General features: G+C 42.8%; 3 protein-coding genes across 4 annotated transcripts in view; 1 reads left to right on the top strand and 2 right to left on the bottom strand.

Moving 5' to 3' along the window:
* The window catches only part of LOC116842462, a 259,941-nt gene extending 255,185 nt beyond the window's left edge, over positions 1 to 4,756 (bottom strand). The window contains exons 1-2 of one of the 2 annotated variants that reach the window (XM_032811712.1): positions 3,023 to 4,756; positions 2,559 to 2,801 (exon numbers count right to left, since the gene is read on the bottom strand). In XM_032811712.1, coding sequence (XP_032667603.1) covers positions 2,559 to 2,622 — 64 coding nt within the window. In that variant the 5' untranslated portion in view covers positions 2,623 to 2,801; positions 3,023 to 4,756. The remainder of the gene's footprint in view (positions 1 to 2,558; positions 2,802 to 3,022) is intronic. The other variant, XM_032811711.1, reaches the window with a different exon arrangement.
* Positions 4,757 to 6,465: 1,709 nt separating this feature from the next.
* On the top strand, positions 6,466 to 11,555 carry LOC116842460 (frizzled-7). Its single transcript, XM_032811709.1, has 3 exons — positions 6,466 to 7,653; positions 7,757 to 8,136; positions 8,301 to 11,555. The coding sequence occupies exons 1-3, from the start codon at positions 6,770 to 6,772 to the stop codon at positions 8,837 to 8,839; spliced, it is 1,803 nt and encodes a 600-aa protein (XP_032667600.1). The 5' UTR covers positions 6,466 to 6,769; the 3' UTR covers positions 8,840 to 11,555.
* A 329-nt stretch (positions 11,556 to 11,884) lies between these two features.
* On the bottom strand, positions 11,885 to 15,663 carry LOC116842461. Its single transcript, XM_032811710.1, has 4 exons — positions 15,095 to 15,663; positions 13,634 to 14,098; positions 12,781 to 13,057; positions 11,885 to 12,434 (listed from the first exon to the last, which is right to left on the bottom strand). The coding sequence occupies exons 1-4, from the start codon at positions 15,156 to 15,158 to the stop codon at positions 12,215 to 12,217; spliced, it is 1,026 nt and encodes a 341-aa protein (XP_032667601.1). The 5' UTR covers positions 15,159 to 15,663; the 3' UTR covers positions 11,885 to 12,214.
* Positions 15,664 to 16,120: the final 457 nt, after the last annotated feature.

Below are 16,120 nucleotides of genomic sequence, written 5' to 3'. Positions count from 1 at the left end.
ATATATTTCGGATATTTCGCGCGACAGGTTATTACGAAGCATCACGCGGTCGCGGAATGTATTTCGCGCTTCGTTACGCGTATATGTACATCTCTCATTTTTTCAAAACTACTTTCGACTTCCTCGACAATGTTCCACACTGAGATCCACTTTTCATTTGCCACTACCTTTTTTCAAGGTAACATGTAACGTGTGACTCAGGTTATAACGATGATATCGCGGCCACCACGGACACGATTAAAATTTCTGAGCGGCTCTTAAAGAGAATCACCTGTGACGCACAAGTGTGCACGTACTCTCTCCTACCCTTTCTGTCTCTTCCTTTCTCTTTCTCTCTCTTTCTCCTCTCTCTCCCTCTCTCTCTCTCTCTCTCTCTCTCTCTCTCTCTCTCTCTCGTTCGCCCGCTCGCTCGCTCTCTCTCTCTCTCTCTCTCTCTGTCTATTTCTCCTGACCCTTTCCGTCTCTCTCCCTCTTTCAATTTTAACATCGATTAACGCGTGCTTTACCTTGCATAGAGGCTCCCAACATAAAGCGGATCAATCTCGAGGGAGGCGCGCGGCGTTTTGAAATATATTCGATCGTTTAATAATGCATAATAACCACAAGACTATTACCGACGAGGTAGTTTCCGCTCTCATTGCGCGTCCCTTCATGATCACGCTCAAACACATATTCATGTGTCGTCGCATCTGTTATAACGGGAACGTTAAAGCGCGTGACCGGACAAACGATCTTCTGCGCGTCCTCCGAAATATCGAGTCGTAAACAACTCCCGACGCGGGTAAGTAATGTTTTCTCTTTTTCTTCTTCTACTTCTTTTCTCTCTTCTCTTCTTCTCGACACACACACACACACACACACACACACACACACACACACACACATGCACATAAACCTACACCGACCTGCACTGCACGACTATACTGCAACTCACGATCTTAATTTTATCGACAGGTCCTCCGATCAATTCGAAGTCGAATTTTCCGTGGCGAAAATGTCGCAGCACCGATAGTCTCAGAATTACGAGCGATTGTGAAAGAGGGAGAGAACGGAATTTTCCGCGAAGAGAGTTTCAAACGGACAAATAGATAGCAAAATCATATTCCTCGGTTAATCTCGAGTATTTTACTTTAATAGAACTTTAATTCGCGGCTTAGCTACGAAGACGTGCAATGTTGAGAGTTCGCAATTGGTGATAACCTCTCCCGATATTTCCGCTGAGGAAAAAGTCGACTACAAAATGATCGAAGAGCATGTTGTTAAAATTAAGGTCACGACCTGTACATGTGTACGTGTGAGAGAGTACACGCAATTTATATATATTTTGCATGTTAGAGATTATATTCATTCATATTATATTGCATTTTTGTGTAAAACCATCGTAAAATATTTCACTCCGAAATAAAATTGATAAAACAAAAACGAAAGTTATTTACGAGGTCAAGCCAATAATACCGCAGAGATGGATTTCACCGACTCGTGCATATTGTACATCGTGTATCATAAGCTACGTTATAGTCCACGAGGAAGAGAGAGAGAGAGAGAGAGGGAGAGATGAACAAACCAAGTTTTTATACAACTACTCCAAACGTTTGATAGTACTTTAAATATTCCACGAGACCGCGTCCGCATACCGCGCATCCTATGAATTTGTGAATACCTCGAAACTGCATAAAAATAGGTAAAGCGGTATGCATATATACGGCGAGCTCGCCGACTCTTAGCGCAGTTAGATGAAAAACTGAATCTCGCGCGCCGAACATTCTCGGGTCTCAATTTTACAAGTTGTATGTATCGCGTACTTCGCGAGTCGCTCTCCCGCCGTGTCGCGTTTCATCTCTTCCGAGGAAGCGTGCTGCGAATGCAGGAAAAGCAGACGAGGAGGCATTTGACGTGAAGTCACATTTTTACCTTGCGCAAACAGCGCGTCCGTGCGCGTTAAAATCAATTGAACGCCATTAGATAACGTCACGTCGTATCGGTCTTGGTGACGCATAATTCCGGCGCCCAAGAGTAATTGCATTACGCTAACTTACATACGTAATTACGTCAAACGGCAGAATTGAATTAAGCCGCGTGTCAAATGCGGAGGTCATCCGCTTTCGAGCGAATGCACAGGGCGGAAATCTCGCGTAAATGCGCACGAACAAATCGTTCGCAATACAATAATTAATGGAGACGAAATTGGAGAGCTTATATTTCCGCGTGGCGCCTTGAATGTATATTTCAGAAACACTGGGGACGGCATTACGTATCATGTAGATACGCATGTAGTAATGCATAGAGAACGTAATAACGACGTAATAATTTCGCGAGCAAGAGAGATAGAGAGAGGACAGGAGGAGGGGGAAGAGAGAGAGAGAGAGGGAGAGGGAGAGGGAGATAGAGAGCGTCGTTTCTACTTTATTAGAGGCACAGATTCAGGACAATATTCGATATCGAAGATAATCGAGAACAAGCTCTCCAATTACGCGACTCCAATAACGCGACTGTTTGCGAAATATTTCGACTGTACGCAGAACGCGGGCGTCCCGTTTATCGTTTCGTTGCTCACTCACCCTGAACGTATCCAAGCAGGAGCAGGAGCGACGCGATGAACCAGGGATGACTTCTCGCCGACATGATCTTCTCTCTACCCGCGATCACGCGCGAAGTTTATCCCGAGAGCATGAAGCACTTCACCACGGAATACCAGCAGGAACCTCATACACGCACCTTATGAACACTCGCCGCGGCGTCGATACACACCGTGTATTGTGGATGACTTTATTTTAGGCCCGCTCTCGTCTTAGCCGCGTCGACTGCACATATCAAAGCGACATATTTGAATTTGAATATCTCAATTCAAAATGGCGGACACACATATACACACACACACACATATTTGAATTTGAGAGCGGGTAAGAGAGAAAGAGAGAGAGAGAGAGATTGAGTTTGTGTGAGAAAGAAAGAGAGAAAGAGAGAGAGAGAGCGAGAGAGAGAAATAACGACAGAGTAAAAGTTGCAACGAAAACGAACAAACCTTTCGTCGGTTAAAGCTTCCTCTGCCGAGATGGGGAGAGGAGCGGAGAAGGGAGGGTGGGCGGCGAGCTCCCTCCCTCCTTGTGGACGGATCAGCGTGCGGAACGACGACTCGCGGCAGGAAGCACACGCGACGATCCTCGCGAAGCGCGGAACGAAAGCGAACTGAGCCACCACCATCGCGCGCTCTGTCCGATCTCCGTAACGCGACCCCCTTCACGCCGAACAAGCCTTCCCTCCCTACGTCGCGCGCGCTCTCTCGCTCCCACCCCGTCGGTCTCCAGTTATAACCTCCCACCCGACTACCTACCCTTTGCGCTCGCCCTCGCTCACCCCTCGCGCGTTTCGCGATCCACCGTTCGCACCATCAGACAAACCGCCCCTCTTTGCGTTCGGAACTTCCCCTCCTGACACTTCCGGGTAGTGATGGCCTCAAGACACACCGAATCCCGTTACGAATATGTATGTACGTTGAGCCCAAAGCGTCCGTTTCGGAATTGCACTAAACTTGTGACTTGAGACTACAGAGAGCGCGAGTGTCGATTATCGATTGCCGAAGTTGATCGGTTCCGTCATCGATACGAAATCAATTGACATCGTCGCGAATCACTCCGATTTCTCTTTCTTTTCTCTCTCTATCTCTTTTTCCCGCACTCAATTCAATTATATTAAACTGAGATGAGTTAGGATATATTAATATCCGGTGCGAAAGTCTCTTGGAGATTTAACTAATGCCGTGATATGAACGACATACGTCTACATGTTCCATTTCCGTACATTCACAAATAGGTTATCGTGTATTCTCGAGTTTCGAGTAACCCGAAGTAACTTTCGGTTTCGAGCGACGTTCGAAGTTATATATTGAACTGATGTGTATCAAAATACATTGATATCCCGTACGAAAGTCTCTCAGCAGTCGACTAATGTCGCGATACGATCGGCTTACATTTACACGTCTCACTTCCGCACATCTCTCGTTGCACGTTCGTGAATTTTCGAGGCAACGAGGCTTTGACGATACGATCCGAGGCGCCGAGTGACTTTCGGTTTCGAGCGATATTCGAAGCCATTCGGATCTCCGCGCGTGATTGAGCCGCTTGGAAAGTTGAAAGATGAACAGGGCGATAAATTTATTTTACCTCGGGGTTAACGTAACTGCTTTTGGCGCGTGCGCGCGCAGGAGCACAGTACAGGCAGTGCAGGGCGAATAAAAAATATTCCTTTTCCTTGAAAAGCGGGAAAGATGTAGATTCGAATGCCCATCACTACTTCCGGAACGACCGACACGGTCGTCTCCAAACCTAACCACCGCCGCCGCCGTCGCCGTCGTCGCCGCCGCCACCGTTTGCATCACGCTTCTCGCTCATTTTTCTATCACTACGGATCGTCCCTTTTTTTTCGCTTCTCTCGCCCTGCGCCCCCAGGCTCTCTTCTCTAAAGAGAACGCTCGGTTCCCGTGATGCATCACGATATCGCGCGTCATGATGCCGCCGACATGCGACGATTCCTACGTGTCAATTTATTGCGTCTCCAGTTTATCGAACATAGGATTATCGCGTTACGTTACCCGCCATACCCGCCTGCGCGTATTTTGTCATCCGCTCGAGTATCTCCCGCGGATAATGTAATACGTTTTACCGTGCGCGCGGGCTATATCGATCGTGTTACTTCCTCCTCAGAATCATGTAATGAATCGTGACATTTTACCAGAACTACACGGCAGATACAATTCTGCTCTATTTGATTTTCCCGATGCCCTGAGGTGTATCGCTCCTCCACCTCCCCCCTCCCATCCCTTCCTCTTCCTCCTCCTCCTCCTCCTCCATCCTCTTCCGCCCGTCATGCGCCGCTCGTCATCCGCTGAAACGCAACGATGGTGATATATTCGGGTTGCATGTGATCTCTTAGGAACGTGACGAAAGCGCACTCAAATCTACATTACTTCTCCGTCGAAACGAGATATGCTCTTACCTCCGTTCTATTATCTCCTGCATCTCCTTCTTTCTTCCCGCTTCTCTCGCTTGCCATTCTCCCATTTACTATTCCTGTGCATTAATGTAGAAGCGGACAGTAGGTAGGAATTCGCATCTTACAACATCAATTCATTGAGAATCTATAAACGTACTTCTTGGCGATTCTTTAATCTCTTCTGTTCGGCCGCGCCGTTGAATTACGTCCCAGTTCATTGCCGAGAGTGAAATTACTTCCCGAGGTAATCTCACTTTAATTAAACTTTTTTGCCTCGTGGACATCTGTTCCAACAAAACAACCAAAACAGAGAATCTGCGAATAAATAAAACTAATCCTTTGGTGGAGAGGATAAAATGTATATTGGACCGAGGCCAAGACGCGCGAGTGCTGGCGCATAGATTTTAGATGCGAGCGGCGCAATGTTAATATTGGCATAGAAAACGTCAGTAATGGAACTTACAGTCTTGTTTAGGTAATTTCGGATCGAGAATGCGTCGCGACTAGATATTCGCGCAAAGTGACTGTAAACAGATTCGAAGATTCGGCAACCTTATAGAAACCTTTTAACCTAACCTAACCTAATCGAAGCAGTGTAGGTAACTTTTTTGTTTGGTTTGTCGCACTAGGACGAGACGTTCATTATTGGTTAGGAGCTGATATCTATTTACTATGTCAACAAAACCTTCCTGTCGAAGTGAAATACGAGAATCATTAGTAAGCAGCGTGAGATGCCATAAATATCAACTTTACATGGAGATGAGACATCACGCAAATTCGGGGCAAAGTTTCAAACGTTATCTTCGGAGACCCTAGGAACTCCCCATCTGATAGCCAATCGAAATCCGAGGTATCAATCGTACATTTTTTCCTTCATATAAATTGGTGAAATGAAAAGTGAAAAGTTTCATTGACAAGTTTGATAAACTTGTTTAAACTTTAGATAAGATAATTAAAGATCTTCTTCTTTCTGGCCTACACTTTAGATGTTTTCTTGCGTGCATAATGTCATTCTATGCCTCTTTTTGTTGCACATTTATTGCTCATTTATCGCTTTGTTGCTCTAAAAAGAAAGGAAGAGTAGAGTAATTTAATTGACCAATCAGAACAAAAAGAACTAAGATTTCTTTATCATACTGCTAAATATTATTCTACCTACCGAATAGGCTATTCGGTTGCATTCCAAAACGTCTTTTTGCAAGAAATTTTATTCAATATTCTGTATAGTATATGCAACGTGAATTATAGATATTGAGTAAAATTTTACTCAAAAAGGACATTTTGGAATGCAATTTTGGAACGTAGTGCAGCGATAATCGATCCTTCGGGCTGCGTTCCGATTCTCCAATCGGGTGGAAAAGTGCTACAAAATATGTGACATATACTATAGTACTTTTAGTATTATAATGCACCCGGGTGAGGAATCCGAACGCACCCTTGCACGAGGAATGCATCGAACGTCGATTAGTGAGTCGAACATCGCCCCACTCGGGCAGCCAATCAACGCGTAATCAGCGACGAGATGATCGCGTAGCCACCATAACTGTTTACACTGCCGTTCGGGGAGCGCGTCCCGTCATCTTCACCGTCATTACCGTTCGCACCGCCGCCGTCATTTCCATCATCTTCCCGTGGTCGTCGTATCTGTTGCGTGCACCGCGATGGCCCGCACGAGCGGCCGACGCTGGTGACGTACGCGTCGTATCTCCCGTTTAGGTGAGAAAGTGCTCGTCAACCGACGTCGTGCCCATCGCGAAGGAGAGGCTAGGACGCGCGCAGGATGCTGTGGACTGCGACAATCGGAATTCTGTCAAGTGTGCTGTTCGCTACGGCCACTTTGCACTCCACTGCCATTGACGGCGGCGGCGGTAGCGGCGGCACCCGCGGTAGCAGCGGCGATCCGCTCGGTCATCACGGCCGTTGCGAGCCCATCACTATCAACCTCTGCATGAACATCCCATACAACGAGACCATCATGCCGAATCTCATGAACCATCAGAAGCAGGAGGACGCCGGCGCGGAGGTACATCAATACGCGCCTCTCGTCAAGATGAAATGCAGCCCGGACTTGCGTTTTTTCCTGTGCACCGTCTATGCACCAGTGTGCACCATCATCGACAAGGCGATACCGCCGTGCCGGTCGCTGTGCGAGAGTGCGCGTTCTGGCTGCGAAGGCCTCATGAATACCTTCGGCTTTGCCTGGCCAGAAGCCCTGGACTGCTCCAAGATGCCTCCAAACGACGGTGCTGAGCTCTGTGTCGGGAACAACGAGACCTCGGCTCAGGACCCCGTTGGTCCAGTTTATCCTCCGCCTCGTATGCCAGTGGCTGAGTTTCAGCCAGCTTGGAACGAGGGACACAAACCGTATGGATCTAGTGGTGCTAGTGGTGCTGGTAGTGGTGGTGGTGGTGGTGGTTTTGCCCTGGGTGCCAGGGATTTTGGCTTTGTCTGCCCAGTTCACTTCAAGGTTCCACACGAGTTGGGCTATTCGCTGAAAGTTGGCAACAAGGTAGAGCCTGACTGTGGAGCACCCTGCGATGGAATGTTTTTCACTGAGAGAGAGAGGAGGTTTTCTAGAGTATGGGTGGGCACTTGGGCCTCCATCTGTGCAGCCTCGTGCTTCTTCACTTTTTTGACATTTCTCATAGACACAGATAGATTTAGGTAAAATGCTATTTTCTTACTTGTTCTTCTATACTTTTCTTAAACAGCAAATTTCGACATTATGACATCTAAAATTGTTTAATATTGCACTCTTGAATTTCAGGTATCCTGAGAGACCTATCATCTTCCTATCAGTTTGTTACTTGATGGTATCGTTAACTTATGTGGTCGGTTGGGCAGCTGGTAACAACATATCATGTAGAGAACCATTCCTACCACCCATGGGAATGCGTGTACCGATGGTATCGACGATTACTCAGGGTACAAAGTATGAACTGTGTACCGTGCTGTTTATGGTCCTCTATTTCTTTGGCATGGCCTCGAGTATCTGGTGGGTCATTCTCACTCTCACATGGTTCCTGGCAGCTGGCCTGAAATGGGGGCATGAGGCGATTGAAACGAACTCGCAATACTTTCACCTGGCTGCTTGGGCTGCACCAGCTGTCAAGACTGTTACTATCTTAGCTATGGGGAAAGTGGAAGGTGAGGGAAGATGATAAATTCTATAACAAAAAGCACAGAGAGCACAGAGCAAATAAAAACTAAAGATATGAGAATTCAGCTATAACTAAATCATTAAAACATAGCTTATTTGATACTTGAGAAAATCAGTATTAAAACCATTTTATTATTTATTTCACTCACAGGTGATATACTATCGGGTGTATGCTACGTCGGCCTCTGGAACGTGGAAGCGTTACGAGGTTTCGTATTGGCGCCCTTATGCGTCTACCTCTTTTTGGGCACTTTGTTCCTGATGGCAGGCTTTGTGTCGCTCTTTCGCATTCGCACCGTTATGAAGCACGATGGTACAAAGACGGACAAACTCGAGAAGCTGATGATACGCATCGGTATATTCTCCGTACTCTATATCGTGCCTGCCATGATTGTCATTGCTTGTCTCTTCTACGAACAAGCGTACTTCGATCAGTGGATGCTGACATGGAATATGGAGATGTGCTCGCGACCAGGCCCGCAGTCCCTTTACTCTCTGCCGTGTCCTGTAGGCGAACGTACACGTGATCTGGGCCACAGGCCCGAATTCGAGGTATTCATGATCAAGTACCTAATGGCGATGATCGTTGGTATCACCAGCAGCTTCTGGGTGTGGTCCAAAAAGACACTCACCAGTTGGAAGCAATTCTTCAATCATATACGAGGACGCCGAAACGAGGCCTACGTTTAGTAATGATATGGAGCATGTCGAATCACTTCGAATGTGACAGAAGTCTCGAGCCGTTTCGAATGTTATCATAAATCAGTAATTCTCAAAAATCTTCAAGATTAACTGTTCCCGCAAGCATACTGTGTCATCTATATCTACGTGCAATTTACTATAAGTATATTGTGTCGATATGTAAACATTCAAGATTTTTAAGAGAATTTCCGATTTCGAATAATCTCGAAACAAACTCATATCCGCGTATAATTGAATCTTTTAAGAAAAATGCGAGATTCGAACGTCCATCATTATCTACGTTTAAGGCGCAAAGATATACGTGGCTTTAAAAAAAAAAGAAAATGAAAATTTAAATGGTCACGAGAATGTTAAAAATTTTTTTTACTTCTCGCTTGGAAAGACAGAGCAAATAATCTCTGATCTTTCGGCATTTGAACTTTCAATGTTGCGCTATATTCTTTCCTAAACGTACGTAGATCTTTGCGATTAAGTATAATAAATTGACAAAAAAAAAGTACCCTCTCGATACTAGAGGCATGCTCGGAATATCGCGAGTTTACTTACAATATTAAGATTTGTATATTTAATAATTGGAATGTGATTGCATAATATTGCATGATTGCATAATCAATAACAGGAGTTCTCCATGCCTTCCAGGATTGCGTTCTTCCACATAACACGAAGAACATCTAGTCTCTCAATTTGTTATCACGAATTATGTTGACAGTTTTTTTATATTACGAGCTACGATGATTTTTCAAAGACTCTATTTTATCACTCAGCGCCCCGACAGAAGGTCGGATCTTGATATTTTCATGTGCATTCTCTGAAGCCTCGTGGAACTCCTGCTTTATCATAGCAATCAATTTGATCGGAGTCGAAATTGCTACAAGTGATGCTTTATTACGTTACGTTTACCGTTTTCTCGTACGTAATCAAAAGCACGTATCAATATGCAAGTGCTGTGCCAAATGAGTTTTTCTAATCTCTCGAGCCGAACGCACGTGATATATGGATCTGTGTAAAATATTCGGGATTACTATTCTATAACGTTTAATGATGTCATTATGTATCGCTGCGCAGTTATTTCATAATACAAAAAATCTGCACAGTGATACATAACGATGTCATTAAAAGTTATAGAATATACCTCTAAGTGTCGATTAGTTTGAAAGTATTACTAGACGACGTTTGTTCGTTAAGTTTATCGCGCCCGTCGCTACGAACTCTCGATTCTATCTTACGTTTAAGTTGGAAATGCTCAAACGATGCAGTCAACACATGAAACAAGTGTCCAAAGTTTTGAAACAACTGGTGTCTGAGGACTTTGAACAAGCAGAGCTCGGTACATACGCGAATTTCGACTGATTTTCAACTTGTTCTACCTAGCATTATTCCTCTTACTCCATTGCCCCGCGCACAACCTAATAATGGAAAACTATTAGAAACATATGTTTACAAATAATACGTTCCTGAGTTTCGAGCGACTCGAGGTAAAGGAGAATAATGTTAAGCGGAACAAGTTGCAAATGTGCAATGCATGCCGAACTTTGAGCTAGAGCTAACTTTGGACGATCTACAACCCGCGCTATAAGATTTATGATGAAATTTTATTTGCAATTTGCATGTACTGTGTAGAATAGAAAACGTTGAATATTCTTTCATTATTTTATAGACATATGCAGATATCTATTATATTGTAAGAGTTATCAATATTATGCATTTATAATATTGATTATTCAAACTTCATTTTTTTGCAAGTAGAATTTCATCATTATCTGTCATAATCAAGTGTCCGAGATTTCTGTAAAGCCCGTATCAGATCATCGCCATTAGGGATTGAGAATTGCGAATTGAAAATTAGATTTCGACGAATCAATAAACTTCGATCTTGGTTTGCTTTATTTTAATTGGTCAAGTTTCAATCTTCAATCCGCAATCCTCAGTCTTCAATCCATAGTCTGATACGAGCATGAGGCAGCTCAAATCTAAGAATACTAATAAGTCGTAACTGTAACGACGATCAATTAATCATGTTTTGTATCGTCGAATTCTCTCATCCTTTAATTTTATCGATATCGGAGAACTGAACCTATTACGCTTAACTCTTACGAGGCGCATCTAGGAGACATACATATGGAAACGCAATAATACTCAGGCAAAGACTCTAACGGCTCTCTCGGGGAATTTCTTTTTATATTTACTCGTCAGGAGCCCCTTTTGCTACGGACGGCCAATCCTTTTTCATCACGCGATGACGGATCTGCTACTGCAATTTACAGTAGCAGCATTTGGCCTCCCGACGAAATCTCAACGAGATTGTAAAATTTTAACGCGTAAGAAGTGTGCTACACTATCTTTAGGTTAACACAATTGTATATAATTATATATGTTTTTTAATTCTTTACTCTATGTACTATAATATATTTTTCAAGAATTCTGTACATATATATACACACACGACACGTGCGTGTCGCCGCGAGTTACGACAGCGTCGCACGTTTCCTATACATGATTGAAACGATTGTGCGAACAAACATGTGAATTCGTCCATCGAAACTGCCGAGCTTTTGTGTAATGTCGTGCAAGAGAAAATTCCACGCTGCGAATGATAATACGCGTAATTATATATATAAAAAAACAAAAAATATATATATATATAATAGTACACGCATGTAACACGAATACTTCGACGGCACTAATAAAAAGTAATTGCAATCTTTCTGGCGTTTTTGATCGGCTTTCGTTCAGTGGCGAATCTCCAAAAATGTGATATTTTAAAAAAAACAACTTTAACGCGAATTTCTGATATCTTGTATTGTGCGTGTACATTTAATTGATAATGGAAAAACTCCTACGAGAGAGAAATAAAGATGCAAATAATTCTCTTGGGAAGTTTTTGATTTGGCAGCTGAAGTGCTTTCATGAGTGCCGTTGATTCTGGAATATTGTCATGCGTGAGATATTGCGTGACGACATGTAAATTATGATCGCTATATTCTTTATATAATAAACGAGATGCATATGTGAAAACGTCTTTTCATGCTCAGCTCGTCATTTAACAATTTTTTGTTTTATTTACAGATTGTGGTCCTCTCACACAAAATATACATATCAATAACACCAGAATATTCATATAAATGCGTACATCTTATGTCACGCTCGCTTATTCGCATAATGTGTACATGGAAATTTAAATTCAACAAATTCTAGGGCAAAAGATAGATATCCTAATATTGGAAAATATCACTAGTTGCTGCGATAAACTTTCTCTTCGCAGTAAGATCGTCGTTTTTATGAAATGCTTCGTTGTTACATTTTTCCTTGATTCTTTGATATGACTTGTAGCATGCACTGATTAAAAACATTTGGCGCGGTGTTTTATGAAGACGTTGGTCTTTTCGGCATCTTGAGTAAACCTATTCTTCTGAGATATCTCACGAGCAGCGGAGTCACACCGAAGGTCATCGATAAACGAACAGGTGCGAACATTTTGTGCACGGTGTACGCTATCACGAAGTCTGTCGACGTTTTTAGTAGAGTGTCTACTTCCTCGTTGCCACCTGTGATTTTCTGCACGAACGGCGTCACGTCTACTCCACTGAAATCAAGAATATATAAGTGACGAATATCTTCAAGATACTCTCCCGAATAATTACACAATAGCATAAAAATTAAGCAATTAACAGAATCTATGTAATGATAAAAATCGAATACAGTGAGGCGAAGGAGCACAGATATTTCATCTTGTAAGTCGTCATACCATGAAAAGTACCAATGCAAAAGATGTGTTATAAAGAGAAGATGCGTGATAAGCTGAGCGTAAAGAGTGCTCCAGAAGTCGCCCACTCCGAAATATCCGCCTTTTCTTCCAGGGATTCCATCGAAAGTGCCGAGAAAGTGTGCGATTTCTGGGCCCCTCCATATATAGGACGTGATAGACTAACCTAACGACCACCATGTAACAAGCACCGAGGCTTATCAGCGAAATAGTAATATGAAAGACGAGCATGGTGCCTCCGTAATCCTTTAGCATTAGTCGAAACCTGTCTCGCTTCGACATCATGAGACTCGACGCCGGGGCTGTCGCTTGATCCTTCACGCCGTCCTTGGGCGCTCCGGACGCGCCGGTCGAGTAGCTGACTCTGATAATGCACTGCATTGGCCAATATGTCGTTCGTAAAAGCGGGCTCATTATGAAGGTATTAATTGCAGAACCTGAACCTGAACGGCACACAATTCCAGCATATAAGTCTCCAATACTAGATTTGAGGCTTTCACGGCCATTGATACAATGTCTAGGTATAGCTTCCGGAATGGAGCCGTGTCTTGAATCAGCGATATGCCGACGTTTCGCAAACGTTGCAGTTTGCATCATCAGGGCTGAGAACTCTGATACTCAGTATCAGAGTTCTCAGCCCTGATGATGCAAACTGCAACGTTTGCGAAACGTCGGCATATCGCTGATTCAAGACACGGCTCCATTCCGGAAGCTATACCTAGACATAAGTCTCCAATGTTGGCTAGTTACAAAAGCTCGTTTTTCTCTAAAATTATTGCTTCGGATATGATTGAACTTTGAGTCTTAAAGAAGCACAGCAATCGTCATACTGTTAGTCACAAGGATACAAATATCTGAAGATTTTAATTTTGAACTTTTTGATGATCAATTTGACGAATTCGATTATGTAAATTTCATCGATTCAATTATATCAATCTCAAATCTTCCGATATTTCGAAAAAAGGGAAGAAGATGAAAGCACCTCTACCCACGAAACCACGTTCAAAAGCCGCTCTTACACGACTCAGGGCGCAGATTACGGTAATGGGATCTCTGCATGTCCTCGGCGATGTATTTGCTGTCACGAGTCCATTGTCCGCCGGGCATGTTGAGGTGCGTGGAGCTCAGCACCCATGCGTCCGTACCCTGCGAGCGATAAGGCTTGGGCACGTTGGTCTGCATCGAGCCGCAGAGACTGACGGCGCCGAAACAATCGTACGAATCCGCTTGGCCGTTGTCGCAGATCTTAGGGTAGCCGGTGCGACTCGCATTCGTGATGGCCACGCCACCGTTCTCGCTATACAGGGCGATGTCGCGGGCACGTTCCGGCGTAAAACGGCTCATTTCGTTAGCGAATATGTCGCGCATATTAGTTGGTAGGTTCAGCCGCGGCGGTTCCGGATAACGACGCACGCTCGTCACGTGCAGCTTCTGTTCGCGATGAATCGCCGCCGGAGTTGCTCGCTGCATCTCCAAGGACACCGCTGAAATACGTAAAACGCTGTCAGAAAACATATACTGCAAGTATCACGCATCCTATGACGTAGAGCATTCCAAAATGTTTTTTTTTTTGAGGAAAATTTTCCTCAAAAAAAAAAAACATTTACGTTATAACGTAAGCTATATATCTTCAGTGTGTATAATGTATATGTAATCCCAAATAGCAGATAATTTTAAAAAAATTCAGCTGTATGTCACCAATTTTGAGTTCATTTTCAGATGCAAATTCTTCAAAGTTTAGTTCAGTGAAAAGAATTCTTTTTACATCTAAAAATAAACTCAAAATTGGTGACATACGACTGAATTCTTTCTGAATTCTCTGTGCTATCTAGGATGTATATGTAACATAATCTATAAATTTTCCTCAGAGGCAACATTTTGGTATGCAACCAAAGAATATTGCTAGAATAATAAAATTATGCCAACTACACAAAGTGAAAATCAACTGTAACAAATGTATTTACAAAGATGATAGTTATTGGAATATATTTGGGTCAAAATTATATATCTGTTTTATGTAACTTATTCTGCATATTATGAACATAATATGAAATTATTATGTAAAATGAATATCAGTGTCAATACATGTCCTGGAGAAGAATATTTATAAATAATATTTGGATCTTTTTAAATATTTCCTTATAAGTAGATGTCCGCTGTATGAATTTTATTGCGAAATATAGCTCATCCAAAGTGAACCTTGAACTTGTCACTCAAATGTCTTCCAAACAATAAAATTAAATGCAGAGTTCCTGACACAAATAACGGGCACAAAGTAAACGGTAAAAGAGCACACTTAATTTACAATTACTTATTTCTTTAAATTAACGTTCAAAGCAAGTTTAAAGTACAGGTCATTGTGGTTCACTAAAAGTTCCAGAACGTTGTACTTGATATTTCGACAATATTAATGAGCGGATATGAGTTAAAATTCACATTAAGTACTACATTATATATTTTAAAATAAAAATAATTCATACCTGCGCGCGAGACGCGAGTTAAAGCACTCATCATATCTGAAGCGTTGATTCTCGACAATGCCATGGTTGAATGTCTGATCGGCGATCGGCCGATGCCCCTGCGATAAGCACTAAATATCACCGAAGGCTAACAACAATACGACTAAATGAATTAGGGATACCAGACACGTAACCTTGGTCTGCCAGCTGGTCGCGGCTGCTATGACCTCGAACATATGCGCAATTTATAAAAAAAACGTGAAGCTGCAACTTTAAGCAAGTAGTTGATAGGTGAGTTGAGTTTTTTACGCATGCGCATCGAGAATTCGTCCTGTTTACGACACTAGGGCCGGTATTCACAGGTTGCTTTCCAACAAGTCGACACAAACATTCTATCTTTGTTCCACAATCAGTGAGTAACAAAGATAAGATGATACTTGTGTCGACTTATGTCTCTTGATGGAAAGCAACCATAATCGAGTCATATATTTAAGCTGTCTTAAGTTTATCTTCAAATATTTCGTAGCCAATGAAATGACACAAACACACATTGTCACCCAGAACGAAATAAGTACACCTGACTACCTATTATGGACTTCTTCGGAATCAATTCCGATCGGAATAATTCCGTTTCCCCTAAAAAAGACAATAGAAATCTAGGAAATAACTGAATGTTTCCGATCGGAATTGATTCCGAAGAAGTCCATAATAGGCACCCTGACGTCAATTTCAAAAATACACATTTTCAAGCGCGAATGTTACTTTAAAAAACTCTAAAAAACTATCCCAGAAGATGCTCTACATGTTAACGCTACATGACCTAACCTGCACTAACATGACCAACTTTCGGTCCATGCGCAGGATAGGAAATTTGCTATTTTTTCCTCGCTTGTTACGTCAGTGCTCATGGTTGGTCTGTTCTTTTCAGCTGCTGAACTGGTACAATAAGTTAAAGTGAGAAAAAATATATTTGTCTCACTTTAACTTATTGCACCAGTTCAGCAGTTAGCTGAAAAGAACAGTGCTGGGATTCTGTAATTCGTTATT

The sequence above is a fragment of the Odontomachus brunneus genome, unplaced genomic scaffold (genome assembly GCF_010583005.1).
Source record: "Odontomachus brunneus isolate Ranch 3 - 2012 unplaced genomic scaffold, Obru_v1 Obru_scaffold_025, whole genome shotgun sequence".
Taxonomy (NCBI): Eukaryota; Metazoa; Arthropoda; class Insecta; order Hymenoptera; family Formicidae; genus Odontomachus; species Odontomachus brunneus.
This window is presented reverse-complemented; position numbering and strand designations above follow the sequence as displayed.

Excerpts from the sequence above, each read along its gene's own strand:
- LOC116842460 (XM_032811709.1), top strand. The coding sequence starts at position 6,770 with ATGCTGTGGACTGCGACAATCGGAATTCTGTCAAGTGTGCTGTTCGCT. Across the intron at positions 7,654-7,756 it reads ATAGACACAGATAGATTTAG|GTATCCTGAGAGACCTATCA; the intron begins GTAAAATGCTAT and ends CTTGAATTTCAG. Across the intron at positions 8,137-8,300 it reads AGCTATGGGGAAAGTGGAAG|GTGATATACTATCGGGTGTA; the intron begins GTGAGGGAAGAT and ends TTTCACTCACAG.
- LOC116842461 (XM_032811710.1), bottom strand. The coding sequence starts at position 15,158 with ATGGCATTGTCGAGAATCAACGCTTCAGATATGATGAGTGCTTTAACT. Across the intron at positions 14,099-15,094 it reads AACTCGCGTCTCGCGCGCAG|CGGTGTCCTTGGAGATGCAG; the intron begins GTATGAATTATT and ends TACGTATTTCAG. Across the intron at positions 13,058-13,633 it reads TAATCTGCGCCCTGAGTCGT|GTTCAGGTTCTGCAATTAAT; the intron begins GTAAGAGCGGCT and ends TGTGCCGTTCAG.